This window comes from Lactuca saligna, chromosome 8 (genome assembly GCF_052625555.1).
Source record: "Lactuca saligna cultivar CGN05327 chromosome 8, ASM5262555v1, whole genome shotgun sequence".
Taxonomy (NCBI): Eukaryota; Viridiplantae; Streptophyta; class Magnoliopsida; order Asterales; family Asteraceae; genus Lactuca; species Lactuca saligna.
In genome coordinates, this window is record NC_136424.1 from 84,445,699 (window position 1) to 84,472,500 (window position 26,802).

At 37.6% G+C, this 26,802-nt stretch overlaps 4 protein-coding genes across 5 annotated transcripts; 2 read left to right on the forward strand and 2 right to left on the reverse strand.

The window, feature by feature from the left end:
• Positions 1-11,916: 11,916 nt before the first annotated feature.
• Positions 11,917-14,640, reverse strand: LOC145012630 (Adenine nucleotide alpha hydrolases-like superfamily protein). Its single transcript, XM_078971428.1, has 7 exons — positions 14,256-14,640; positions 13,343-13,697; positions 13,168-13,254; positions 12,963-13,084; positions 12,789-12,867; positions 12,255-12,643; positions 11,917-12,179 (listed from the first exon to the last, which is right to left on the reverse strand). Exons 1-7 carry the CDS (start codon positions 14,570-14,572, stop codon positions 12,131-12,133), a joined length of 1,398 nt encoding a protein of 465 aa, XP_078827554.1. The 5' UTR covers positions 14,573-14,640; the 3' UTR covers positions 11,917-12,130.
• Positions 14,641-15,196: 556 nt separating this feature from the next.
• Positions 15,197-17,097, reverse strand: LOC145013196 (Tetratricopeptide repeat (TPR)-like superfamily protein). Its single transcript, XM_078972000.1, has one exon. It carries the CDS (start codon positions 17,040-17,042, stop codon positions 15,288-15,290), a length of 1,755 nt encoding a protein of 584 aa, XP_078828126.1. The 5' UTR covers positions 17,043-17,097; the 3' UTR covers positions 15,197-15,287.
• A 1,879-nt stretch (positions 17,098-18,976) lies between these two features.
• On the forward strand, positions 18,977-21,080 carry LOC145009828 (uncharacterized). The gene is made up of 5 exons (XM_078968457.1): positions 18,977-19,056; positions 19,161-19,350; positions 19,884-20,218; positions 20,495-20,561; positions 21,066-21,080. The coding sequence occupies exons 1-5, from the start codon at positions 18,977-18,979 to the stop codon at positions 21,078-21,080; spliced, it is 687 nt and encodes a 228-aa protein (XP_078824583.1).
• Positions 21,081-21,705: 625 nt separating this feature from the next.
• LOC145011562 (uncharacterized) lies at positions 21,706-26,156 on the forward strand. Of its 2 annotated transcripts, XM_078970304.1 has the most exons (3): positions 21,706-22,058; positions 24,057-24,828; positions 24,938-26,156. In XM_078970304.1, the coding sequence occupies exons 2-3, from the start codon at positions 24,165-24,167 to the stop codon at positions 26,083-26,085; spliced, it is 1,812 nt and encodes a 603-aa protein (XP_078826430.1). In that variant the 5' UTR covers positions 21,706-22,058; positions 24,057-24,164; the 3' UTR covers positions 26,086-26,156. The 2 variants fall into 2 exon arrangements, with proteins under 2 accessions (XP_078826430.1, XP_078826429.1); XM_078970303.1 differs by lacking the exon at positions 21,706-22,058 and having other exon boundaries at positions 23,628-24,828.
• The last annotated feature ends 646 nt before the right edge of the window (positions 26,157-26,802 follow it).

A 26,802-nucleotide genomic window follows, 5' to 3' on the forward strand; every position in this document is an offset into this window, starting at 1 on the left:
GATCAATTCTCCTTTATAAGCATATTTAGCCAATTCTTTAGCTTGTTCTTAGTAGATAAATCATATTGGATGGATTAGCTTTCGGATCTAGCCATGTTTCAGTTCCAAAAATGTAGATCTATCAACTTTATGAAGCCATTTTGCATGATAGCCCTAGATCTACTCTTCCAAGTGCCTTTTTAGCCTTTATATCCTTTTGTATGCATTTGTACACGTAAAGTTGGGAACTTTACGTGGTAAACCAGCCTTAGGAACTCAGATCTATGTATTGTATGCAGTGGTTTTGATCATAATCGAGTTTTTATTAATTGCATGCATGTGACTCGGTGAGTCGTTCTTCGGACTCGGCGAGTCGAGTCGCGAGTCCCCGATCCCTCCCCTTTGAGTGATTCCGAGTGGAGACCAGTGAGTAGTGGAATGGACTCAGTGAGTCGGAGGTTAGACTCAGTAATGGAAGGACTCGGCGAGTTGTTCATACAACTCGGAGAGTCTAAGGCAATCTTCATAATTTCAAGAACAACTCGTCGAGTTGTTCATGCAACTCGGTGAGTCGGATGCAGATAGTCTGATTTTTAGAATCAAATGGGAACTCGTCGAGTTCAAGCCATACTCGACGAGTAGCAGCAAGCAGGGTTAAGAAATGAGAGTAGGGACTCGGCGAGTTGGCGGCCCAAATCGGCGAGTCAGGTTAACTGTAAGTTGACTTTGACCAGAAGAGCTGGGGTAAGTTGACTTTGACCAGAAGAGTTGACCTTGACCAGGAGAGTTGACTTTAGCCAGGGGTAAAAGAGTCATTTTACCCCAATGCAGTTATTAGTATTTTGATTGAGTGTATTTGTGGAATTGTAGCCGGGGAGATACCGAAGCAGGAACAGATAGCTTCCAGAGCCATACACTCAGCAGCCAGATCACGAGGTGAGTTTCCTTCTAATAGGAACGGGTCTAAGGCCACAATGCCGACCCATATAGCTAGTAGTAGTTTTCGGACTTCGGTCCGATGCAGATTTTATTATGTTTGAAGCCTTCGTGGCTCAGACAGGATTATGTTTTATATGTTCCGGGTCACAGCGCGATGCAATATGCTATTTATGTGTTCATGCTAGTTGATATGTTTGTGCTATGCTATGATCAGTAGTTTCGGACTTCTATCCGATGCAGTCAGTTCCGGACTTAGGTCCGATGCAGTTAGTTCCGGACTTCGGTCCGATGCAAGAGGCAAGGCCTCAGTAGTTCTGGACTTCGGTCCGATGCAGAGGGCAAGGCCCAGGCTAGTTCCGGACTTCGGTCCGATGCAGTGGGCAAGGCCCAGTATGTGTTTATATGTATTGTATGGTATGTGGTAGTTTGGGGGAGCTCACTATGCTTCGTGCTTACAGTTTTAGTTTTGGTTTCAGGTACTTCCACAAGTAAAGGCAAGAGCTCGGGTTGATGGCAACGCATACACCACAGTTTCAACTGTCCTGGGAGATGTTTTTAGTTTTTCATAAATGTGATTGATACAGTTTTGATACAGTTCTACATAACTATTAGTCTATTAGTTACTGTTATGAAACATTGACCTATGGGTTTTACTTTGTGATATTATTTTAGTACTTTTAGAAATTTTAAACAAAATTTTTTGGGTCGTATTTTGGGATGTTTCAAGTTGGTATCAAAGCCTTGGTTTGAGGGATTCGGATACACTTTCGGGTGTGTCTGAACTCAAACGAAGGAAACGATAAAGATTTTCAAAAGAAAAACGTTTTGAAAATGATTTTGGAAAAAGAACTTAGAAAGAAGAAGACTTTTATAAAAGGAAAATGGTGTGGCGTATGCGATGAACCGAGCTCAAGTAAGTACTCCCAAATTACCCATACAAGTTATGTTATGATTACCAGTTTTAATTTCAGTAGAACAGCATGCTAGAATAGGACTAAGGATCTAGGAGGATGCCTTATGTGCTTGCTATATGTGCTTCAGCTTTTCGAAAATTGCATGCTAGTATTGAGTAGACAATAGTAGGATAGCATGTTAGGGTTATGCCTGATAGTATGAGCTTAGCATTGTATGCTAGTACAATATCTAGTTATGAGAATAAATTTGCTTGAATAAATTTCCTGTATCCGAATGCTGCTTGCTTTGTGCTTTGTGGGGATTTGAATGATGAGAGTTAGCCATTAGGTGAATACGTCACATCACATGCGATTAGGGTTGGATAATCTCATAGTGTTAGATTTGGCCCTATTGCGCAGCTCTTGTTTGAGTCTAACCGTTGTAGGGACGAGTCTTTTACTCGAAGGATTATCTGAGCCTCATTACATGTGACGGTGTTCAGGTAATGACTAATTAGAATTACAAGGAGGCCTTCAGCAGATGAGGACTATTTTGAATGAAGTTAGAGGTTTCCCCTAGGCAAGCCTAGGATGAGAGTAGTAGTGATCAGTAGTAGTAGAAGTGGCTTGGTGGAGTCAAGGCAGTTCTTGAGGAAAGTACGGATAGATGTGGAAGGTAGTATGGGCCCGTACTACTGAAAGTAGAGGATCCGTACTCGAATCAAGGAAGGCCAAGACAAGACCGGGAAACTAGTATTGGTATCAGTGATCCATTGAGATATTTCAGTTTTCTGATGTTGCTATGATTTGTTTCAGAATGGTAGTTTTGCGTTCGAGGCCAGCAGTCGGCAGTTCAGGTGCCGGAGGGGGATCAGGTTCAGTCCCGGAGGCCAGGCAGTTAGATGAGCAGACCAGAGAGTTCCTTTCTTCTGAGGTTACTCGTATCATACTGGAGCAGACTCCTGTGATCTTCGTTTCGATCAAGGAGGGTATTCTAGAGCTGATGGATGAGAGATTGGGCACCTTCCGTGCCGAGATGGCGGCCATGATGGGGTCGCGCACACTTACGTTCAGGGAGTTCAGGGCATGTGGAGCTCCAGATTACCACGGGGCACGAGACCCCATAGCGAGTACTAGATGGTTGGCGGATGTGGCCAACGCTTTCCGCACGAGCAGGTGTCCCGAGGGGGACAAGGTTAGATTGGCGTCCTGTCTTCTGAAGGACAGGGCACGGGATTGGTGGGAGGAGGTCGGACATACCATCGGAGATGATGCAGCGTTAGATGCCATGACCTGGGCTGATTTCTCCACCAGGTTCAGGGCAGAGTTTGCACCGGTTATCGAGGTGCAGCAGTTAGCCAGGGAGTTTCAGGACCTCACCCAGACTACGGAGACCGTGGCGGAGATCACCGCCAAGTTCAGGGAGAGGGCTCTTCTCGTTCCTCAGTATGCAGCCGATGAGGAAATGAAGAAGGCCCGTTATCATGAGATGCTGCGGAGTGATATCCGCTAGTTTGTGAGCCAATCCAGCTGTAAAACGCTGGATGATATGATTGCTAGGGCTCGGGAGAGGGAGATTGACCTTGAGATGGAGAAGAAGTGGAAACCGGAGGCGTTTCGGGTACAGGCAGTTCGGGCAAAAAGCCCAAGGTTTCAGATCACAGATCCAGGAGTCAGCAGAGCCACAGTCGATGTGGCAAGTGTGGGAGATTTCACAACGGGGTGTGCAAGGCAAGGAGTTCCGGCTGCTACAAGTGCGGTCGGATTGGGCATTTGAGCAGGGATTGTACGGCTCCTGCTACCGCTATTGCAACATCAGATTTGATTTGCTTTCAGTGCAATCAGAGGGGACATAAAAAGTCCCAGTGTCCGAGTTTAGCTGCAGCAGGGAAGGTGGTTGCACTTTCCCCTGCTACTTTGAGGATTACTGATGGCCGGCAGGGCCGAGCAGAGGCACCAGTGGCAAAGAGTAGAGCTTTTCAGATGATAGCAGAGGAGACGCAAGCGACTCCTGATATGGTGACGGGTATGTATCTTCCCTTCATCTCTATATTATTGTTGATTTTTGCTTATGGTTATATGTTTTGTATAGGGTCGTTCTATGTGAACGACATTTCCGCTACAGTATTATTTGATTCGGGGGCTACCCGATCGTTTGTATCGCTATCGCTTAGCAAGAGATTTAGCAGAGCTCCAGGGGAGCTGGATTGTCCACTAGAGGTTGAGATAGCAGATGACATGACCGTGAGAGTCGCCAGGGTGCATAGAGGATGTTCTCTTCAGTTGTTCGACGAGCAGTTCTCGGTAGATTTGGTCCCTATTCCCCTGCGAGGGAATAAGGTTATAGTAGGCATGGACTGGTTGAGTCCAAACGGGGAAGTGATAGATTGCGAGTTACAGCTAGTGAGGGTTCGCACTCCCAGTGGGGGAGAGTTGGTGATTCAGGGCGAGAGGCCACAGCGTGGACCAGCTTTTTGTTCAGCCGCGAGGGCGAGGCGCTATTTTCAACAGGGTTGCGCCGGTTACGTAGCTTATGTCTTGGATGCCCGGGAGAAGGGCAAGACGACAGTTGACGATGTTCCGGTAGTGCGAGACTTTCCGGATGTATTCTTGGAGGATTTACCGGGAATACCTCCTGAGAGGCAGGTCGAGTTTGGGATCGACCTAATTCCAGGTGCGGCTCCGATAGCCAAGGCATCGTACCGGTTAGCTCCCCCTGAGATGCAGGAGTTGTCTACACAGCTGCAGGAGTTGCTAGACAAGGGTTTAATTCGGCCGAGTAGTTCACCTTGGGGAGCCCCGATCCTGTTTGTGAAGAAGAAGGATGGGTCACACCGTATGTGCATTGACTACCGGGAGCTGAATAAGGTAACGGTGAAGAACCGTTACCCCCTCCCAAGGATAGATGATTTGTTTGATCGGCTTCAGGGGGCGTCTTGGTTCTCCAAGATCGATTTACGCTCCGGATACCACCAGATGCGAGTTAGAGGCGAAGATGTGCAGAAGACTGCTTTCAGGACCCGATATGGTCATTATGAGTTTGTGGTGATGCCTTTTGGGCTCACTAATGATCCAGCCGCATTCATGGATCTCATGAATCGCGTATGCAAAACCGATGCTGGATCGGTCTGTGATAGTATTCATAGATGATATCTTGGTGTATTCCAAGACTCAGGAGCAGCATGAGGAGCACCTGAGGGAGGTGCTAGAGGTTTTGAGAAGGGAGAGACTTTTCACAAAGTTCTCCAAGTGCGAGTTTTGGTTGCGTGAGGTGCAGTTCCTTGGTCACCTCATCAATCAGAAGGGTATCTTGGTAGATCCGGCCAAGATAGAGGCCGTGATGCAGTGGGAAGCCCCGAAGTCTCCATCCGAGATTCGGAGCTTCCTAGGGTTGGCAGGGTACTATAGGAGATTTGTTCACGATTTCTCCAAGATAGCAGTATCGCTCACCCGACTGACTAGGAAGTCGGTGGTGTTTTGTTGGGGGCCTGAGCAGCAAGCGGCATTTGAGACCCTCAGGCAAAGGCTATGCGAGGCTCCGATTCTTTCCCTGCCAGAGGGAATAGAGGATTTTGTAGTCTACTGTGATGCCTCAATCACAGGTATATTGATGCAGCGGGGGCATGTGATAGCTTATGCCTCGAGACAGTTGAAGCCTCACGAGGCTAACTATCTTACCCACGATTTAGAGCTGGGGGCAGTGGTGTTTGCCCTCAAGATTTGGAGACACTATCTTTATGGGGTCCGTTGTACCATCTACACGGATCACAAGAGTTTGAGATACCTTATGGATCAGCCGAGTCTAAGCATGAGGCAGAGGAGATGGTTGAATGTGCTGAAGGATTATGATTGTGAAATCCTTTACCATCCAGGGAAGGCCAATGTAGTGGCCGACGCCTTGAGCCGAAAGGTGTCAGCATCCCCTATCAGAGACTTATGTCTGAGGATGGCAGTGATTACTCCGTTATTGGATCGGATCAGGGAGGCTCGGGTTGAGGGCCTCAAGGAGGAGAGGCAGAAGTGTGAGAGGATAGTGGGCCGAGTAGCTTCGTTTGATTATGATAGTCGGGGGTTGTTGACCCTTCATGGGAGAGTGTGGGTACCGTACGGGGGTGGAGTACGGCAGGTGTTGATGGACGAGGCTCATAAGTCTCGATTTTCCATCCACCCAGGGGCAACGAAGATGTATAGAGATCTTCAACCAAATTATTGGTGGCTCTGCATAAAGTGGGATGTGGCTTGGTATGTAGAGAGGTGTATGACCTGTAGGAAGGTCAAGACAGAACACCAGAGACCTCACGGCAAGATGCAACCGTTAGACATTCCCGTGTGGAAATGGGAGGACATCACCATGGACTTTATCACCAAGCTTCCCAGGACTGCACGTGGGGTAGATTCGATTTGGGTAGTAGTGGATCGGTTGACGAAGAGTGCTCATTTCATACCGATCCAGGAGAGAATATCGGCGGAAAAGCTAGCCGATATCTATGTACGGGAGATAGTTGCACGTCATGGAGTGCCAGTATCGGTAGTGTCAGATCGAGACGTCCGTTTTACATCCAGATTCTGGAAGCGGTTTCATGACGAGATGGGTACTCGTCTCCATTTCAGCACCACTTTCCACCCTCAGACGGACAGGTAGAGCGAGAGGACGATTCAGACTCTCGAGTACATGCTCCGGGCATGTGTTCTAGACTTCGGTGGCAGTTGGGATACGTATCTTCCGTTAGCGGAATTTTCATATAACAACAGTTATCATGCGAGCATTGATCGACCTCCCTTTGAGATGCTTTATGGGAGGAAGTGCAGGACCCCGATTTGTTAGGGCGAGGTCGGTCAGCGAGTCATTGGGAGCACGGAGGTGGTGCTCAAGACGACCGAGTTGATTAATCAGGTTCGTAGTAGACTGCAGACTGTGTAGAGTCGACAGAAGAGCTACGCCGACAAGAGGCGTTCAAACTTAGAGTTTCGGGTAGGCGATATGGTCCTTCTGAAGGTCTCACCTTGGAAGGGTGTCATCAGGTTTCGGAAGAAGGGCAAGATGGGCCCCAGGTTCATTGGTCCTTTCAGGGTTTTGGCCCGGGTGGGTCGGGTTGCATATCGGTTGGATCTTCCAACAGAGCTTAGCCAGATCCACAACACTTTCCATGTGTCTCAGTTAAGGAAATGTTTGGTGGATGAGTCAGCAGTTGTTCCCTTAGAAGATATTCAGGTTGATAGCAGCTTGAATTATATTGAGAGGCCGGTCGCGATTCTGGACCGGAAGATAAAGACCTTGAGGAACAAGGTAATTCATTTAGTGAAGGTGTAGTGGGAGCACCGGAAGGGGTCTGAGTGGACGTGGGAGGCTGAAGACGAGATGAAAGAGCACTACCCAGAGTTATTTGCAGATTCAGCCGTAGCAGACTTCGAGGACGAAGTCTGAGTCAAGTGGGGGAGAATTGTAACGACCCGTCTCTGGTATGTTGCTTTATATTATTTATTATTTTAGAAGTTTGTAGAGGGACTCGACGAGTCTATGGCCCGACTCGTCGAGTAGAGTCGTGGTCTTGGGCAGCGTATAGATCGGCGACTCGGCGAGTCCATATTCGGGACTCGGCGAGTCGGCCTGCCAGGTAGAAACCCTAAATCCCCGGGTTGCACCCTATTTAAAACCATCTTATGAGCCCCAAAACTCGTCTCCTTCACCCTCAAAGCATTATTTGGCAAACCCTAACCATTCCATTGAGTATTTGAGATTTTCTTGTCTAAATCTTGAAGTTTTGAAGAGAAGAATGTGGCTAGATCCAAAGGAGAAGAAGAAGATCCAAGTTTTCGCACCTATTTCAGAGTATCTTGAGGTAATAATCGGTTTCTTCCAGTTTTGATGATTGATTCTCCTTTATAAGCATATTTAGCCAATTCTTTAGCTTGTTCTTAGTAGATAAATCATATTGGATGGATTAGCTTTCGGATCTAGCCATGTTTCAGTTCCAAAAACGTATATCTATCAACTTTATGAAGCCATTTTGCATGATAGCCCTAGATCTACTCTTCCAAGTGCCTTTTTAGCCTTTATAACCTTTTGTATGCATTTGTACACGTAAAGTTGGGAACTTTACGTGGTAAACCAACCTTAGGAACTCAGATCTATGTATTGTATGCAGTGGTTTTGATCAGAATCGAGTTTTTAGTAATTGCATGCATGTGACTCGGCGAGTCGTTCTTCGGACTCGGCGAGTCGAGTCGCGAGTCCCCGATCCTTCCCCTTTGAGTGATTCCGAGTGGAGACCAGTGAGTAGTGGAATGGACTCAGTGAGTCGGAGGTTAGACTCAGTAATGGAAGGACTCGGCGAGTTGTTCATACAACTCGGCAAGTCTAAGACAATCTTCATAATTTCAAGAACAACTCGTCGAGTTGTTCATGCAACTCGGCGAGTCGGATGCAGATAGTCTGAGTTTTAGAATCAAATGGGAACTCGTCGAGTTCAAGCCATACTCGACGAGTAGCAGCAAGCAGGGTTAAGAAATGAGAGTAGGGACTCGGCGAGTTGGCGGCCCAACTCGGCGAGTCAGGTCAACTGTAAGTTGACTTTGACCAGAAGAGTTGACCTTGACCAGGAGAGTTGACTTTAGCCAGGGGTAAAAGAGTTATTTTACCCTAATGCAGTTATTAGTATTTTGATTGAGTGTATTTGTGGAATTGTAGTCGGGGAGATACCGAAGCAGCAGCAGATAGCTTCCAGAGCCATACACTCAGCAGCCAGATCACGAGGTGAGTTTCCTTCCAATAGGAACGGGTATAAGGCCATAATGTTGGCCCGTATAGCTAGTAGTAATTTCCGGACTTCGGTCCGATACAGATTTTATTATGTTTGAAGCCTTCGTGGCTCAGACAGGATTATGTGTTATATGTTCCGGGTCACAACGTGATGCAGTATGCTATTTATGTGTTCATGCTAGTTGATATGTTTGTGCTATGCTATGATCAGTAGTTCCGGACTTCTGTCCGATGCAGTCAGTTCTGAACTTCGGTCCGATGCAGTTAGTTCCGGACTTCGGTCCGATGCAGGAGGCAAGGCCTCAGTAGTTCCGGACTTCGGTCCGATCTAGTTCCGGACTTCGGTCCGATGCAGTTTCCGGACTTCGGTCCGATGGAGTGGGCAAGGCCCAGTATGTGTTTATATGTATTGTATGGTATGTGGTAGTTTGGGGGAGCTCACTAAGCTTCGTGCTTACAGTTTCAGTTTTGGTTTCAGGTACTTCCGCAAGTAAAGGGAAGAGCTCGGGTTGATGGCATCGCATACACCACAGTTTTAGCTGTCCTGGGAGATGTTTTTAGTTTTTCATAAATGTGATTGATATAGTTTTGATACAGTTCTACATAACTATTAGTTACTGTTATGAAACATTGACCTATGGGTTTTACTTTGTGATATTATTTTAGTACTTTTAGAAATTTTAAACAAAAATTTTTGGGTCATATTTTGGGATGTTTCAGATTTTTTTAAGTGGATTGACATTTTTCATTGTTTTATTCACCTATTTATGATTTTAAATCAAACCTATAATAAAACGATAGATCCTAGCGATGATGATAAACTTTAGGGATCTAAAAAATCATTGGTTCAAGAAACAAAAAAAACAAGATAATCACAAAAAGAAACCAAAAAAAGAACAAATGTTTATAAAGTAGAGGGACAAAATCCCTTCATCTTCAACCCGACGTTGATGATGTTCTTTATATACGATTGGTGTTGCGTTGCTACTATACAAGGATGTAATCCTCACCAAATTTTTGTCAATCAAATTCTTCACTGTATCACAAGATTTTTGTTGATGAATTCTTCTTCACTCTCAGTGGTATTGAAGCTTATTCCTCTCATTGTTGAGGATCCCTATTGAAAAGGCAATGAGAGGCGAAAAAAATGTGCAATTTAATCTTCTATTGAAGAAGATAAATGGATATATGAAGGATTGAAGATGAAGATCTTGTGTTAAAAAGACAACTACTATGTTGTGTTTGCTTTTGGTGGTAGTGAGATAGGTGGTGGTGTTAAATGGTGATGAGTAGTAGTGTTTGTGAATGGTCTTTGAAGTGGTAGGAAATGTTTTTTGAACAATTTATATAATTTGTTGTGTATTGCACTGCAAATAAATAATCTAAATACAACGTTTAGTGAATTTATTTTTGATTGAAAGAATTTGTGTTTGGAGATGGTAAAACAAAATTCATAAAAATTATAATTCAACTCTTTCAATCATTCATAATAAATAAAAATGATTTTGCCATTTATCATATTCTAATACATTATGCCACATGCTTTTTTCTTCTTGTTATTATTTTTTTTCACATATCATTTTATGGTTTTTCCATTTTATTAAATTCCATATAGTATTTAAATATAATAAATAATAATAAATGCATATCAATTTCATTAATATATTTTCCTTCTAATTTTAAATTTGTTAAATTAAATCCTCATTAGTTTCTTTTGTTTATTTATCTAAATTACTAGTATATAACCCGCTAAATTACTAGTATATAACCCGTAGGAACCACAGTTAAAAAATAAATTAAACTTTCAAATTAAAAACTCAAAATTAGTAATCAATTATTTTAAATAAATTATTAATTAAGAGATAATTTTTTAGTTATATAAAATTATAATTGTTGATTTAAATAAATATGTGAAATTATATCACCTTATAATCTATATTAACTTTATTTTATTTTAATTTTAATGTTATTACTTTAATGAAATTAGAGTGATGAATTTAAGATTTGAAATTTGAAATAAAGAACAATAGGTTAACAAGTAACATTACATTAATTATGAGACTTAGTAAAATGATACATGACCAAAAGAAAATAAATTTATTCTTTTATTAGAATAGGAAGATTTGTTTAAATTTAAAAGAAAAAAGAAATATTTTCATTTTAATAATTCAATATATATATATATATATATATATATATATATATATATATATATATATATATATATATATATATAATTTTCTTATAAATTCAAACTTTTTAAGTATTAAGAATTTGATATTTAATTTTCTCTTAAATAAACCCATAAAATACATGAATCTCACACTTAATTATTAAATATATAATGAAAATATTCCAAATCAATAGCAAGTTACCATGACAGAGTGTGTATGAAATCACAATTTATTATAAGTAATTTCGTAAATTACGAAACAAACAGTTATTTTGTACTAAATATATATAAACAATTAGTTTACACTTTATAGTACATTTTTGTTAATTAACCATTATTATCAGGCGTGTATTCAACTTATTGTAGATCAAATAAAATATCTTTGAGAACGTGGAAAAGGCGAAGGGTTTGTGCTTTTGATGTGAGAAAGATGTGGCAGTGGCAGGGTCCTCTGTTTCCAATCCCTTCTTTCTCTAGCACCTGTAACCATCAACTTCAACCACTTCCGTCGCAAATTTTATTATCTTTCTATTTATTTTATTAATAAACATATTATCTCACTTGACATTTAAAAAAAAAAAAAATCAAAACACGAATATGTCATAGAAAAGAATTTATAAATCATTGGTTATTTGATTGAATTGACTAGCCGGATTTAGGAGAAAATTCCCTAAAATACAAATTGGTGAGATGTCACTTTCAAAGAGAATAGTTATTTGTTATAACTGTTTCAATGTGCTATGTGTAAAGGACCCATATATTATAAGTTTATAATCATATAAGAGACTCGATAACTTAATATACAAATCAACTCGAGTAGGTCATTGTTTAATGATCATACCAATAATTTGAGTAATATAAACTTAGAAGCCTTTAAATATTAATTTTGAAAGCATGTACTCTAACTAAGATATAAACTGATTTAAGAACTCGCTTCTGTTACAGGCAAACTACCTTCCCATAATATATAGAGTAAACTACAAATTGGGTCCTTGTACTTTACTCAAATTGCAAATTTGCTCCATTTTTTGAAATCTTCCCCAAATAGTTGTTAAGTTTGTAATGTAGTCCATAATAATAATAATAGTATATGAAACATAAAGATGTTGTACATGTGTGATTTAGCAATCCATCTACATCTATCCTGAATGTTTATTTTGGCAGTTTGGATATATCTCATTATCACAATTCACTCCAAGACAAAAATACCTTTCATAAGAATGTAACAAAAAATGGTCCTCCTGTGATCCCAAAGCAACAAAAACCAAACAAATTTCATTTTAAGTTTATCAACACTTCCAAAATTCTCATTAAACTATTATCTCTATCTCTTTCTTTTGTCCTTTTTTAAATAAGCAGTTTCAGCAACTTACTACATTTAGAACCTCAAACTTCATCTTCATCGTCTAAAATCAAACAATCTTGTATCTTTTCCCTGTCAAAGAATTTACATTTCCAACATTAATATGAAGAGAGAAAAAAACCAATAGAATTACTAAATCGCCCTCACCTTATCCATTTTTGGTTCCCATTTTTTGCTCGATCGATGACAGATTCAGGTAAAAACGAATAGAACTCCTCCATTGACGAAAGTTCCTCAGGAAGTATCTGATATTGGCAACTAGAGCAGCAAGCAGCACCAAAAAGTTCAGGGGTAGTTTGGGAATTACGAAAAGAATTCATGCTTTGTAAGTCGGTGATTGGGCTATTGCAAATAGGGCAGAATGAGTCTGGAGGAAGCGATTCAATCGGCTTTAAATTAAACTTCTTATGTCGCCTTTGAGATGCCAAGTTAACATCATTGGAATCGGTGTTTGTCTCCGGAATCTTGTTGAATGGAAATGGAGTCAGCTTTCCAGCAGTCCTTACAATTGTGCATTCCCGAGAAGGATTTTCTTCCTGAGACAAACAACAAAATGTGATTCCTTTTCCTACTTCCTAGGTTGAATTCCATTCCATTCCTTTGTGATCCATTCCATCATACCAAACAAACCCTAACTTTTTTTGTTCATATCAAACAGTAACATTTAAAATTACAATTTACCTGCAAGAGTTTCACAAAAGATGAAACCAAACCATTGATGCCACCACGAGAGTCTTTAAATTCCTCCACAATCTTCAAACTGTTATGAATTAAAAAAAAAAATTATTCAAATTATAGGTAAACCATAAACCTTTGTCAGTGTTACTACAAATATTTATAGAAAAATATAAAAACCTATCAAGACTGCAAAGTATGTTGAGTTCTTGAATGAGACAATCACGTAGGGGAAGAACTACTGGAATTTCCCATCTTGCATCAGCATATTGTATATCAGCTGCTAATGAGTACCCTTGCCCCTATTATTTAAAATACAATATTACCAATAATTTCAAAGATTAGAAACCAAAAAAAAAGAAAAAGAAAAAAAGAAAAAGCAAACCTTGACTGTGGCTGCAAGTACATGGCAAGCTATCCTGGATGTGCATGAGCCCAACACAAGTTTGGTGTATCCATTTTCAATAGCAATCTGCATAGTAAAATGGCATACAAAACATAAATGAAATAGAAATGCATATGAGTTTGTTGATAATGATATTAATTTTTTGAAATCAAACCTTTTGTAAGGACAACATACGTAGGTGTGAAAGAAGGTCTTCTTTTCCAGTTGCATCACTAACAGTGTTTATTAGATTCTTCAGTGTCTCACTTCCATCACTGGTTTTTGTTGAATAGATGTTTCTGATTGGGACTATGTGCAATTCTTTTTTGGGTGGAGATAAATTTGATACAATTTCTTTAATGTCTTCAATGGCTTTATTGAAATCAGTACAAGTGATGGGATGGATTTCAGTTTCATCGATGAAAGCTACTCCAACACCAAATACAGGTAAAGATCTGTCTCTAATTGCAGTTGCATCAAAGTTTGTCTGGGATTTGAGTTGCATCTCAGAAACAAATTGAAGAGCAACCCTGCAAAGATCATTGTATGGTTAATTACCCTTTAGTAGCATTAAACTTAAAAAAGCATTAGCACAACTCTCAAAATGACTAATAAGCACATTTGGATATTCAAATATTGCACTGAAAAGAGGGAAAAATAACCAAACAACAAATAATAAGATCTTCTTTTGCATATTCGCATCCACATTGTGTCTCGTCTCTCTTTGATTCTTATTTTAATGTTCTTGATGATGTTTATTTTGACAAATAATAGGTTCTTACTATGATGTTTTAGTCTGTTTTGTGCTTAAAACCAATACCAGGTTTCCAAAATGATTTCAATTGTTCGAACACCCTAATTACATGCTACCTTTGTAATCTACGTATCAAATTTAAGGGAGCGTGGGAACATATCTACTTCCCTTTCCTAACACATAAAAAGAATAGAAGTTTGTCAAAGAGGGAGAAAACAAGATATATCATATTTATTAATGAAATCGTTTCAATTCATAGCAAAAATATAACAGAACGGATCAAATACGCCTTTACAATTACAGACTATGTGTCGACGGGAAAGGGAAAGGTAACCTGGATGAAGGACCACCGGAGAAGGCCACGAGAACTTTATCAGTGGGCGAAATCATGGCATGGGAAGTGACAGCAAGCTTAAACTTTCCATAAAGGTTACTACGGAAGCAATCAGCACAGAATCTGCTACCACCTTCCCCGCCGGTGAAGACTGTGGCTTCGGCTGCCTTACACTTGAGACACGTCGTCTGGTGGCGATGGTGATTACCATCGCCATTGACATCACCATTTAACTTCTCCGTGGATGATTTTTCCACTTCATCCCCGGTGCTGTCTTTATAGCAACCCGATTCACATCCGGTGCCATTACAGGCCATTGACAGTTTTTTCTCTCACAACGGGGGTTTTTAGGGTTTTGGACTTGGTAGTTAAGAGGAACCAAACGAGAAATATAATAAAACGCCATCTCCTCCTGTTTCTTTTTCTGCTTTTCGTATTAATTTAATAACTACATCAAAATTAGTAGATCTTCAAAATGACTATTTTTTAAATGAATATGACAATTTTTTTTTTTTTTTTGCAAAATAAAAATTGTTTTATAAATGATATATATTATATTTATAAAAGAATATATGAAAACATAATCATTTTGTAACATAATGATTATGGCCATTCTCAAATATGTTTTCAAAAGATGATTATTTTGTAATAACATCCTAGTGACTTTGGTTGTTTTAGTGATTAACGATTAACAGTATAATTTCAGGTTTAGTACACGGAACTTGAGCAATATCTCTGGCAAGTAGAGTTATTCGAATTTTGTTTAAAGAAAGATTAAAAACATCACTTGCACTAATAGGATAAATGTGGCTTTTTGATTATCAAGCTGTTCATACCAAAAGACCCGAAGTTGTAATATTCAATGTCTTGTTGCATTCAAATACATTCATGCTTATCTTACATGCTTAATGATACTTCAAATGGCATTTAACTAATCAAACTAAAACTCAAAAACCATAATTTCAAACCAAATTCAAAAACAAAGAACTCCCATAATCAAAATTGGTAATCAAGATGTACATAATATTCTACCTACCAATAATCTTTGCATGAACAAAACCCATCCTTAAAATGATGAAACCGACTTCTATCCCTCACCACAATCTCCCTTCCATAAACCTTTGAAACAAGTTTAATAGCAAGATGACAATCTGCACAAACCCTTAAATTCTTCACAACCCTAATAGGCATCCCATTAGGCGTATTAATAAGCATAAACGCAATAGCAATCTTCTCACTATGATACGATAAAGCAGTCTCCTTTTCTTCCTCTTCAATATCCGCAAGCACATTCACAACATGAGGCACATATCCCTCTAGCCTCAATAATCTTGTCATCTCATTCAATTTAATGTAGATTTCTTCATTTTGTGGATTTGATGTTTCCCCCATCACAAATTGATAAACCCTATTTCCCAACTCAACTAAACTATGCCCGGGTGACTTTTGAACCCCATTTGCTAACATCTTTTCTCTCACTTTTGACACGTCAGACCATCTTCTCTCAGAAGCATAGAGATTTGAGAGTAACACATAGTCACCACTGTGGTTAGGTTCAAGTTCTATGAGTTTAGCTCTTGCAAACTCAGCTATACCTGTATGTCCATGGATTGTGCAAGCTCCTAATAAGGTTCTCCAGATGACTGCGTTTGGTTGTAATGGCATGTTGATGATGTAATCATAAGCTTGTTGTACATGGCCTGATCTTCCTAATAAGTCAACCATGCATCCATGGTGTTCGATTCTTGGCTCAATCTTGTACTCTTCTTTCATTCTTTTGAAATAATTGAACCCTTCATCAACCAATCCACAGTGGCTACAAGCGTAGAGTACACCTACGAAGGTGATTTCACTAGGTGTAAGTTTTTTTGTTTCTAGTTCTTTGAAAAGATTGATCGATTCATTACCAAATCCGTTCATGGCTAAGCCAACTATGAGTGTAGTCCATGAGACTACACTCTTGTCCTTCATTTCATCAAACACCTTATGTGCTTCTTTGATGTTTCCTGTTTTTGAGTAAAGATCCAAAAGGGCGTTTGCAGCATGGGGATTCTCAGCTAACCCGACTTTGGACATGTAGACATGAACCCTCTTGCCTAATGCTAAGGCACCGAGTTCTGCACATGCAGTGAGTAGGCTAACCAAAGTGAAACCATCTGGCTCCACCTGTTCGTCAACCATGTCTCTGTAAAGAGTTAAAGTCTCGTTAGGCCTCCCGTTGAGAACAAATCCATTGATTACAGAGTTCCAAGTTACGAGGTTTCTTTCAGACATTTCCTCGAACAGTTTGTGTGCGCTTTCAGCACGTCCGCATACAGCATACATATGAACCAAACCGTTTTGGACAAACACCAATGATCCGAACCCGTTTTTAGTTGCGATGGAGTGCACCTCTTCACCCTCTTTGACAGAGATTAACCTGGCGATGGCTTTAAGAAGAAATGGGTACGTATGCGTGTCGGGTTCGACAGCAAACGACCGCATGCTGCGGTGTATATCCATGGCTGGTTTTGGGTTTTGGCTCTCGGCGTAGCCTCTAATCATTGTGTTCCAAGTGAAGATGTTTGGGTTATCGATTTGCTTGAAGATTTTGTGGGCGTAGGACATAGGTGCGGAGAGGGAGATGAGACTGAACAGCAGATGTTTGCCCATATCTGGGTTGTTGAGAGAGACGCCATGTTTGATTGAAAAGGCATGAATTTGTTTGAGTTTGTGGATTGAAGTGGCACGGGAATGCAGGATAGCTATGCACTGCTTGAGAATGGAAGGGGAATGGTCCGAGTGCATATCATCAGGATCAAATCATTGGTACGAGAAATCCTGTTGTTTTTGAGCCGACAAATTTTGGGTCATATATATAAAATAAAACAAAAAACAAAAAATCCATAAATAAACTCTTAAATCCCTCACAAATTTCCTAGAATGATGCAGTGTTTTTAAGTTTGAAGATTATGACAACGTTATTTGATGATGTTATTATAATAATGGTCAATTTTTCTCATATCCTTAATGGTAAAAAAAATAAATAAGTATACTAAGGGGTTTTTCGACTAAGCTTTTGAAAGACAAAAGTTTTTTTAGAAAAAGTTGTAAAAATCAGATTATGTAACTTTTCCAAAAAATTCATTTTTCTTTATATAAAAAAGTAACTTTTACAACATCACTAAACATCTTTTGTTTTTTTATCTTGTCCTAAAAACTAAAAAATATTTTAAAAGATAAAACAAAACCCCCCTAACATATACACAATCACTAGCACATATTACACCATTATCCTTTGTTGACCATCATTATCAAAATGATCAAAACATCTCTTGAGGATCAAGTACACAAATCTATGCACGTCACTACAACACTATATTTCCGTGTAATAAACTGATTTTTTTAAAAATTTAATATATTTTGTTAATCATTGAATTTTAAAAAAAAATATCAATATTGGTTGTTAATGAACCAATTTTTGCAAAGTTTCTACAAATTATCGTGAACTCAAAAGAGATTAATTGAAGATATGTTTTTCAATTAGAAAAGTTTATTTGAATTTAATTGAATTTAATATATTAATTGACAAATTAAGTGAGAATTTATAGAGACATTTAAGTTTCCTTATTTTCTTTATTATATTTTTAGATTAGATTTTTTAATAATTTAATAACAAAGCTAAAAAAAACCACAAATTGCCTAGTGGATTTAAATGAAATTAAAAAAATGACACATATAGCAAAAAAAAATTCATTAGATATACTGATTTCAAGCATTGCATATACAAAACAAGTACACAAACATATGATCATTTTTCATTCCTTCAAAATTGCCATTTACAATTCGGACATCTGCCTTTAAGGCATTGACTATTACATTTAATATAAGAACCAAAAAACATACAAAACACTTCGACACTTCAAACTGAACACATTTCTTATACTAACAACAAACACTAAAAACCACCATTTACCCTCCAAAAACCTACCACGTTAACACCCCACCATTACTTAATCATCATCCACGCATTGTTAGCTATCCCACAAAACATAAACAAATACTTGCACTTCTTACCATCTACTAGTGCTTGCTTAACTCATTCATGGACCTAAGCAACCCACGAATAACTTCCACTGATCTTGGACACATTGGGAGATCAAACCATCCCACAAACCCACTGTTGTTTCTGGACACATTAGTCCACGAGCTGACTTGACTATCACATCTTGGCTTACCATATACGCATATAACCATTTTGGAGATCTTTATAAGGTCATCACATTTGCAGAGAGCAGTCAAGAAAGAAAAAGAGGGGGAAAATATTTAATAATTAGCCTCTTTGCAAAGGCACAACTCAATAAGATATCTGTCTAATGAAAAATGATATTAGTTTTATGTGGTGGTGTTATTGAAAATCATGAAGTCGTTAACCATGTTTCATAAGGATGGGTTAAACAAATTGTGTGCACAATTTTTCTAGCAAAAGATGAGCTTGAATAACTTGGGTCAATTTATAGCCCACTTTCTACTTTTTCACGAGAAACGGGTCCACAAAACTTCACCCATATTTGTGTTAACGAACTCACTCATGCTTAACAAACCGTCGTAACAAAGTAGTTTAGATCGTAGAAAGAGTTCAGTTAACCAGATCAAATCGCAAAAATCTTACCAAAAATTCAAATTATTTGTCATTCCCGCCTATTGTTACTGATACAAAAAAGCTTCTGAAGTAACACAAAATGGAATCCGAATCACCATTTCCAAATTCCACCGAAGAGATCGTTGCTTCAGCTCTTATCCTTCTATCCTCGTCTCCATGGTAACTCAATTGAATTTAACGTCATCAATTTGGTTTGATTTTACGTTAATTAATTCGTGGCTGGATCATGAATGAGTGTTTTTGTTGTGATTTGATGCGTTTAGCAGCGAGGGAACCACATGTACGTGCCATTCTGATTGTTCTGAGAGTTTGTTGGTGTGTAAATCGTGTTCGAGGTCGTCTGCTTCGTCTACTGTGAGTAGCGATGATGCATCATCGGATGAAGCTCATGGATGCGGTCTTCGTATGGTTGCTAGTGCTATTGCTCATTCTGAACACGAGATGAAGTTTAAGGTAAATGTATATAGTTTGTGCATTTGATTCGATCGACTTGATGTTCTGTATGATAGAAAATCCGGAATTCAGTCCGATTTAGATCTCTGATTGGACTTGCGTGTGCAAATTCTATTCGTTATTGATGAATTCCCTCAGAATCGGTTTCTATTTGAAAATTTTAACCTCGTATCCTGAATTTGGGCTTCTTAGTAACTCTCTGTTCTATGTGAACTGTTTACTTTAGCTTCCTCGAACTCAGATACACTTCAACGTACCTAATTACTTCGTTCATGATTCATTCTTTCATTTCAGCTTGAATTATTTTCATAGTTTATACTAAAATTTTATGGTTACATACGCCTTGATCGGACGTAGTTACGTCATTAGCATACTGTTCTGATCCTTCATCGTCATACTCTGTTATTAGCATTGAGTACAATAATTGTAAACAAAGAACAAGCTATAGTTATCTAAGCTAATACGATTTCTATCGATCAATGTGATCTCATAGTCTCGCCTTCTTACTGATCGATTTTTGGATTTGTCTGCAGGTGGTGAGAAAGAGCAGATCTAAGACGTTATGGATTTCCGATTGCCGGAAAAACTCTAGCGTCGAACAGAAATCTTTTGTTGTGTCCGGTAGCTCGTCGGAGACGACAGAAGGCTCGTCGTGTTTGTCAGGTGGCTCCAGCAGCTTGGTTTCCAGCTCAGAAAGCTGGAAGTCGAAGACAAAGGGAGAGAAGCCGTCGGCTCCGGTCAGCTCCTCTCATCTAATCCGCCGGTCTGAAGCCATATTGGAAGTGCTTGCTCACAATGGATCCGCTTCGGAAGTCCGCATACGTCAGTTGCTCGGCGACAGCCCCGACACCAGCAAAGCCTTGCGCATGTAAAACATAATCTCCCTCTTTACTTACGGTATTGGCCTATAATAGCATGCCACGTGGCATGGCTTCCTTTCTTAATCGTTAGATTGCCCGATTTCTGTTCAAATACATAAATCAAAGGGGTTTTCTGCAATTAAAAGAAATACATGCATTCCTCCATAAAAATTCAAGAAACCATGCATTCAACCAATGAAAATTCACAAAAATGCATTACTTGATACTTGTTTGGAAAAATATTCTTAAGGTATATGACAATATAACTGATACTTAAATGATAGGTTGCTGAAGAAAGAGGAGGTGAGAAGGTCAGGAGCTGGAGGGAGAACTGATCCATTCATTTATCAGGTACTTTTAATAAAAAAAAAATATATGCATGATTAAGTTAAGTTATATAATACAAACTCATGAAAATTTATTGGTATCAGTAGCTTTTTTACATTTAGATTTGATTTTTTAAGTTAAAAATCTTGCTTTGAATCATGTAGAATGAAATATTTTGTCATATACAAATTCAAAACCGTTTAAGTTCAAAAGTCATGCGTATAGATGTTTATAACAAGCTTTTTACTTTAAAATTACTCAGTTATCAACTCAATTTTTTTAATTTATTCTATCGTAAGATTCTTTAAGATATTTTTCAGTAATTAGATAATTTACATAACCTAATTGACAAATAAAAAAAATACAGTTTTTTTTTATAAGAACACATTCTAGTCATCAGCAAAGATTGTGTTTAGTATATTTTTACTTGTTCACTAAATTTTTCATTATTTTTGAATTCATTTGTTCAAACTAGATATAATCTAGAACTTTAGAAGTTATCTGATTATGATTTTTTATTTCTTGCAGATAGTTGCAGGATAATTGTTATGTGGATATTTCGGTCACTAACTAGAGTATATACATACAAATTATAGCAAGATCCCACTAATTGGGAAGTTTTGTTTTTCAAGAAAAATATATAGATTTAATGTCTAATAATGAAATATATATAAACATATAAGACCAATTTTATGTTGTGGTTTTAGTTTATATAGAGTATAGAGTATTGTTTAGCAAAATACATGAGACTAATAATTGAAATGTAAGCAAAAATATCTTGTTCATGTGTCATATTTTAGTTGTCTGGTTTTAAGACTTTTGTTATATTACAAGCTGATATCTTGTAATGAATGCTTGATAATATCATGTCATATCTTGCAATTTGGGGGTTTTCTATCGGCAAATACAGAATAAAAATTTAGGTTTTCTTCCTAATTGGATATTTCATTCATAAAATTGTATGAAGATTTAGGATTGTTGCTATTAGTCAAGGGATGTTTGTTATGGTTGTTATTTGGATCGAACTCACTTTAGTGCTTTTAATATATATAAAACAGAAAATTAGCAGAGAACATGTTCTGTCCAACCATTTGCACTCCGGTTTTATAACCTTTTTTACAACATTTTTTCATTCTAATGAAATATTTTTATTTATTAGCAGAGAATTTTTCTTAAGTTTTTTTGGCGTCAACAAAATAAACTAAAAAACCTCATACCAGTTTGAAATCTATATCATTTTCCTTTAGTTTTTTATACAAACTAATATGATCGTCAACAATAACAAACTTTCCAACTTATATTCATTCGGGATCCGATCTCAAAGGTCTGATCAAGACGTAAAGTGTAAACCCTAGAAACCTTCAGCCACTGAAAGAAAAGTAGAAAACCAATCGCACCCTAAAAAAACTCAACCCATGAAGCTCGAAAGTCGAAATTGAAGCCCACAAGGTGAAGTTACAAGCGCCGAGCTTGAATCCTTGAACCAGAACTCAAAATTGAAGCCATTCAAGAAGAATCAAGGTTGGGTTTTAACATCTTTCTTTTCTTTGAATGCATATAATGTATCTGATTGCAAATACTCATCTTAAATTTAGCTTTCATCTGATTATTGCAAATGGCCATCTTAAAACAGAAACAGCTTCCTTTTCTTTAGTTGATCATAATAATCTTGATTATTGATTGCAAATGGAGTGTGTAAGGTAAATGTTTAGTGTCTGATTTGTTTGCAATCTTAATAAATAATAATTTTCATATGATTCCATCACCATAACATAACCGAACGAAAAGCTAAAAGGCAAATGAGAAATTGTGTATATATAAAGATTTATTTCTCTCAAAAACATAAACCACCGATTCATTTTTTTGATATATCTTCAGTTGATTAAAGCAATGACACTTGAATACAAAGAAATTTCAGGGCTATAAATTAATTGGATAAAAAATTTAAAAGAATAATGTAAGTAGAATGCTTTAACTGCTTGCTTGAAAGTAGGATGTTATAATCTTTTTGAGTTCCTCCCAGAGTACTTGGTCATTGAAGTCGAATTCCACATTTTTTTAACTTACTCAAACATTTGCACTACATATTTGAATAAAAATATTTGGTTGTTTATGAAAGCACAGAAAGAGTTTTCTATAGAGATTTGAAAAAATAATGAAATATAAGAATAACCATTAGTAAAATGTTAAACATACAAGTGATACCCAATATATATATATATATATATATATATATATATATATATATATATATATATATATATTCGGGATTGAACCTCAATTTTTAATTTTCTTAAAAAGACCTTGCATTTTTTTTTTCCTATTTGGCCCTTGTAGAAGGATTAGCATTAATTTTCTGGTTTTAAACAAAAACAAATTTCAAAAAAGCCCTCCCGAAAAAACCTTCACATTTGAAAACTAGCTTTCAATTGATTGCAAAATGACCATTTTAAAACAGAAACAACTTCATTTTCTTTAGTTGCTCCAAATAATCTTGATTGATTGCAAATGGAGTGTGCAAGGTTTTGGTTGACTTGACTGCTATTTGGCTCAATCCTGTCAAAAGTACAATACAACACTATAAACCTCTAGGATTTAGCTTGAAGAAAATGTAATCATGTTTTATTCATATTATATTATATATATACTGAAACAAGTTAACTTTTCTGCATAATCATAATCTTATATATTCTACCCTTAAATTAGATTAACGTCATAAAAAACAGTCAACTCCACCAGTTGGCTTTGCTTTGTTTTAAACTCATTTAATTAAGCTATATGAGTCAACTCTAACCATCTCCATACCAATTAATAAAACAAGACTAATTACTAACGTACAACTTAAAATTGGGACTTAAAAAATATTCCTTGCTTATTAGAGAGGAGAGTTGGTACTAAAGATAAAGAAAAAGGAAAAGAATTATGCTATGCTTCTGTGTGTTTATTCCTTAGGTATGAAACTAAGTAAAGAACAAAACCAGAAACCAAATCTAGAATAATCATGATTTTGAGAAAAGAATGTCCACATTACAGTATCATATGTATTTTTTTTTTTTTATCAACTGCACATTCATAAAATACATCATAAGTTATGCCACATTCATAAAATACATCATAAGTTATGCCACTTGCTGATATAAAGTTATTAATTATCAGGAATTCCATATTGCACAGGACATATAGGGAACTTGGTTGGCAAATTAAAAAAATAGTATGAGAAACAATTTTTAAGAAACTTTATGGATATCTTCTCTGGAAGAGGAAAAGCGAATAACAAATTAAAAAAAGCCAAAGATATTAAAAAAAAAAAAAAGAAAGAAAGAAAGGAAGAAAGGAATCCTGCTTAGTTTTGTGAATTTGGCACGCATATATGCTCTTTCTTTGCTATAAATTAATAAGCTGGGAAGTGTAACATCTCTATATATTATTATAAAGAGAGAGATATATATAATAATGATAATAATGGAGACACTGAAAGTATTCGAACACCCTCATCCACTAAAGCTCATTGATTTGCAGCTACAATATGAAGAAGATAAAGAAGAAGATGAGGAGGGTGGTGATCTGGTTACAAAAAAAGAAGGGTTTGGAGGTGCCACATGTTGGAGGTGTAGGGAAATAATCCATATGTACCATAGGTACTGCTACACATGCACCATTTGTTCATCATCATGTGATGATAAGAAGGTCTTCTCACTTCACAAATTTTGTGGTGAGTTGCCACCAAGGTTGGAGAAAACATTACACAGACATCCTCTTATCCAACAACTGGCACCGGCTTATAATTGCATCTGTCAGATTTGTGAGAGCAGTGACATGTATCCAGAAACACAAATGTTTTACAAGTGTGATGACTGTTTTAATTTCTACATTGATGTCAAGTGTGCCCTGGAAGTAGGAAAAAATATCATCTATCATCCTTCCCACCCTCACTTGCTAATATGTTCCATCCCTAAGCCCATTTTATGCCTCTGTAGTGCTTGTGGGAAGGAACATAAAGGCATCTTCTATCAATGTAGTACCACTTGTGGTGGCTTCACCATACACACTGAATGTGCTTTCCTACCACATAAATTGCTCATCCAACAGAGAACACATGGTTCTTTTTATCATACCCATCCCCTCACCATTTTATATTCCTTCCCCAGAGAAGATCAAAAAGCTAAACATTTTCCCAGATGCAGAGTATGTGGTGATGATTTTTATCGTAGAGAGGATCTTTGGAGTTACAAATGCGATAAATGTCTCTACTACGTCCATCTGAACTGCGTAAGAGTGCCTCCGCGTGCTGGTAAATCACAGTTTCTTTGCTTTCTTTCCTTAATTATTATTATATATCATTTACTACTTAAATTGTTTTCATATTATACATATTCTAATTCCCAATTTATGATGCTTAGACCTTAGCAAAACCATTAAAAATTATGAAGATGTTGACCATCCTGGTCTTCTCCATCTCCCATTCCCTGATGAAACATACAGCCTACCAAAACACTACTTGTTTTTCCAACAAACCACTAATGATGATGATCATCATCATAAGATTAAGGTGGATGATCGCCTAACACACAAGAGTCATCAACACCCTCTGATTCTAGTTGATCATGGGCAAACCTCCTTTTCCTCCTCAAATTCTTTGTTATTAATAAAGTGTCATGACCCAATGGAAAAGACCCAACTGCTATGCAACGCATGTCTCAGACCAATCATGTCCACCATGCCTTTTTACAAATGCCCTCACCAGAGTTGCAATGACTTTGCTCTCCATGAGTGGTGCACTCGACTCCCCCCAATAATACAAAACCACCCGGGCCACCCGCAACATACCCTCAATTTCATCTTCTCAAACGATCTTCCTTTCTTTTTCGGTGTGTTCAATTGTAAGGTTTGTTATCTACATTGCAACGGATTTGTGTATGGTTGCGTCGGATGTGAATACTATGTGGATGTTACATGTGGGTTTATACCTAAAGAAATCACACACAAAGCTCACCCCAATCACCTTCTTTCACTAGTTCAAACAAAAGGAATCGGTCGTAATTCTTGTCATATCTGTCTCGGATCCATTTATAAGCGTGGACTTTCATTCTTATGCATCACTTGTGGTATTGTTATACATCCGGAATGTGCTTTGTTATTAGCCGAAACAGTGAGGCACAAGTATGACGAGCATCCAATGCAACTAAGTTACCTCCCGATTGAGAACCACAAGAGTGAATACTTTTGTGAAATCTGTGAGGAAGATTTGAATCCTCATCAATCTTTCTATCATTGTCAATCTTGTGCTCAGTCCATACATACCGCTTGTGCTCCGTCAATACTTAAGAGCGAGACACATGATGATTGCTACTTGGCCAAGGGCGTTAATGATTTCGTGAATATAAAGTTTGGTGGTATTTTCAACACCAGCCATCACCAACACCCTCTCTCATTTGCTCAAGGCATTGCGTCGGATGGAAAATGCAAAAGGTGTCCTGAAAGATTACAGTACTCCATGATCTTTAAATGTCTCAAGTGTAACTTTTCAATTCATTACCACTGTTTATGATATACTACGAATGAAGTTTTTTGGTCTCTCTGAAACCAAATATGATTTGTAATTGTCATTACTCTTTCTTATACTATATCCCCTTTGTATTATTTCATGTCTATGATGATACAATAAGGTAAATGAATTTAACGTGTCCATGCCTTGCAATACTTTTGTTCATTCCAAGTAATAATTACATCTATTGTAACTATGAAACTGGTATAGTAATCTTGTTTTTATAAGAGCAAAAGACTTGTATATAAAAATGCTAGCAAGCCGTTGGAAGTTATAAAACATTCAGGCAAACAGTTTTAGGATCAATACACCATGTTAACCAATCGATACTTGAACCACTATTGGTTCTCATTTTTAACCAGTTGAATGCCACCCTTTTGATGTCACTAGCCAGGATTTTTGAACTACTCTTCTTGTTGAAAGCACTTTCGTTGCTGAAAAAGACCCTTGAGAATATCGTTACAAAGATCATCTCTTTAATATTATATGGTTCTTAAATTTATCTCTTTATCATTAGATGAAGAAAGAAAAACATACATCTAACAAAAGTAACTTTGGTGTGCGTAATTAATGCATGGATTTACTTGTAAGCTATAAATAGATGTTTCTTTGGTAAGCTATAAATAGGTGTTTAATTTTAACTAATGCAGATGGAATGAATTGATACAAAATGTCAAGCAAACAAGTTTAAAAAAAAAACAACAAATTAAACAAACAAAA

Bases quoted from the DNA above. Each gene is read 5' to 3' on its own strand.
- LOC145012630 (XM_078971428.1), bottom strand. From the start codon at position 14,572: ATGGCCTGTAATGGCACCGGATGTGAATCGGGTTGCTATAAAGACAGC. The intron at 12,868-12,962 runs GTTTTTATATTT...AATTCATAACAG, and splicing joins ATACTTTGCAGTCTTGATAG to TTTGAAGATTGTGGAGGAAT. The intron at 12,180-12,254 runs GTGAGGGCGATT...ATTCTTTGACAG, and splicing joins GGGAACCAAAAATGGATAAG to GGAAAAGATACAAGATTGTT.
- LOC145013196 (XM_078972000.1), bottom strand. From the start codon at position 17,042: ATGCACTCGGACCATTCCCCTTCCATTCTCAAGCAGTGCATAGCTATC.
- LOC145009828 (XM_078968457.1), top strand. From the start codon at position 18,977: ATGGAATCCGAATCACCATTTCCAAATTCCACCGAAGAGATCGTTGCT. The intron at 19,057-19,160 runs GTAACTCAATTG...TGATGCGTTTAG, and splicing joins CTTCTATCCTCGTCTCCATG to CAGCGAGGGAACCACATGTA. The intron at 20,219-20,494 runs GTAAAACATAAT...CTTAAATGATAG, and splicing joins ACCAGCAAAGCCTTGCGCAT to GTTGCTGAAGAAAGAGGAGG.
- LOC145011562 (XM_078970303.1), top strand. From the start codon at position 23,991: ATGATAATAATGGAGACACTGAAAGTATTCGAACACCCTCATCCACTA. The intron at 24,829-24,937 runs GTAAATCACAGT...TATGATGCTTAG, and splicing joins AAGAGTGCCTCCGCGTGCTG to ACCTTAGCAAAACCATTAAA.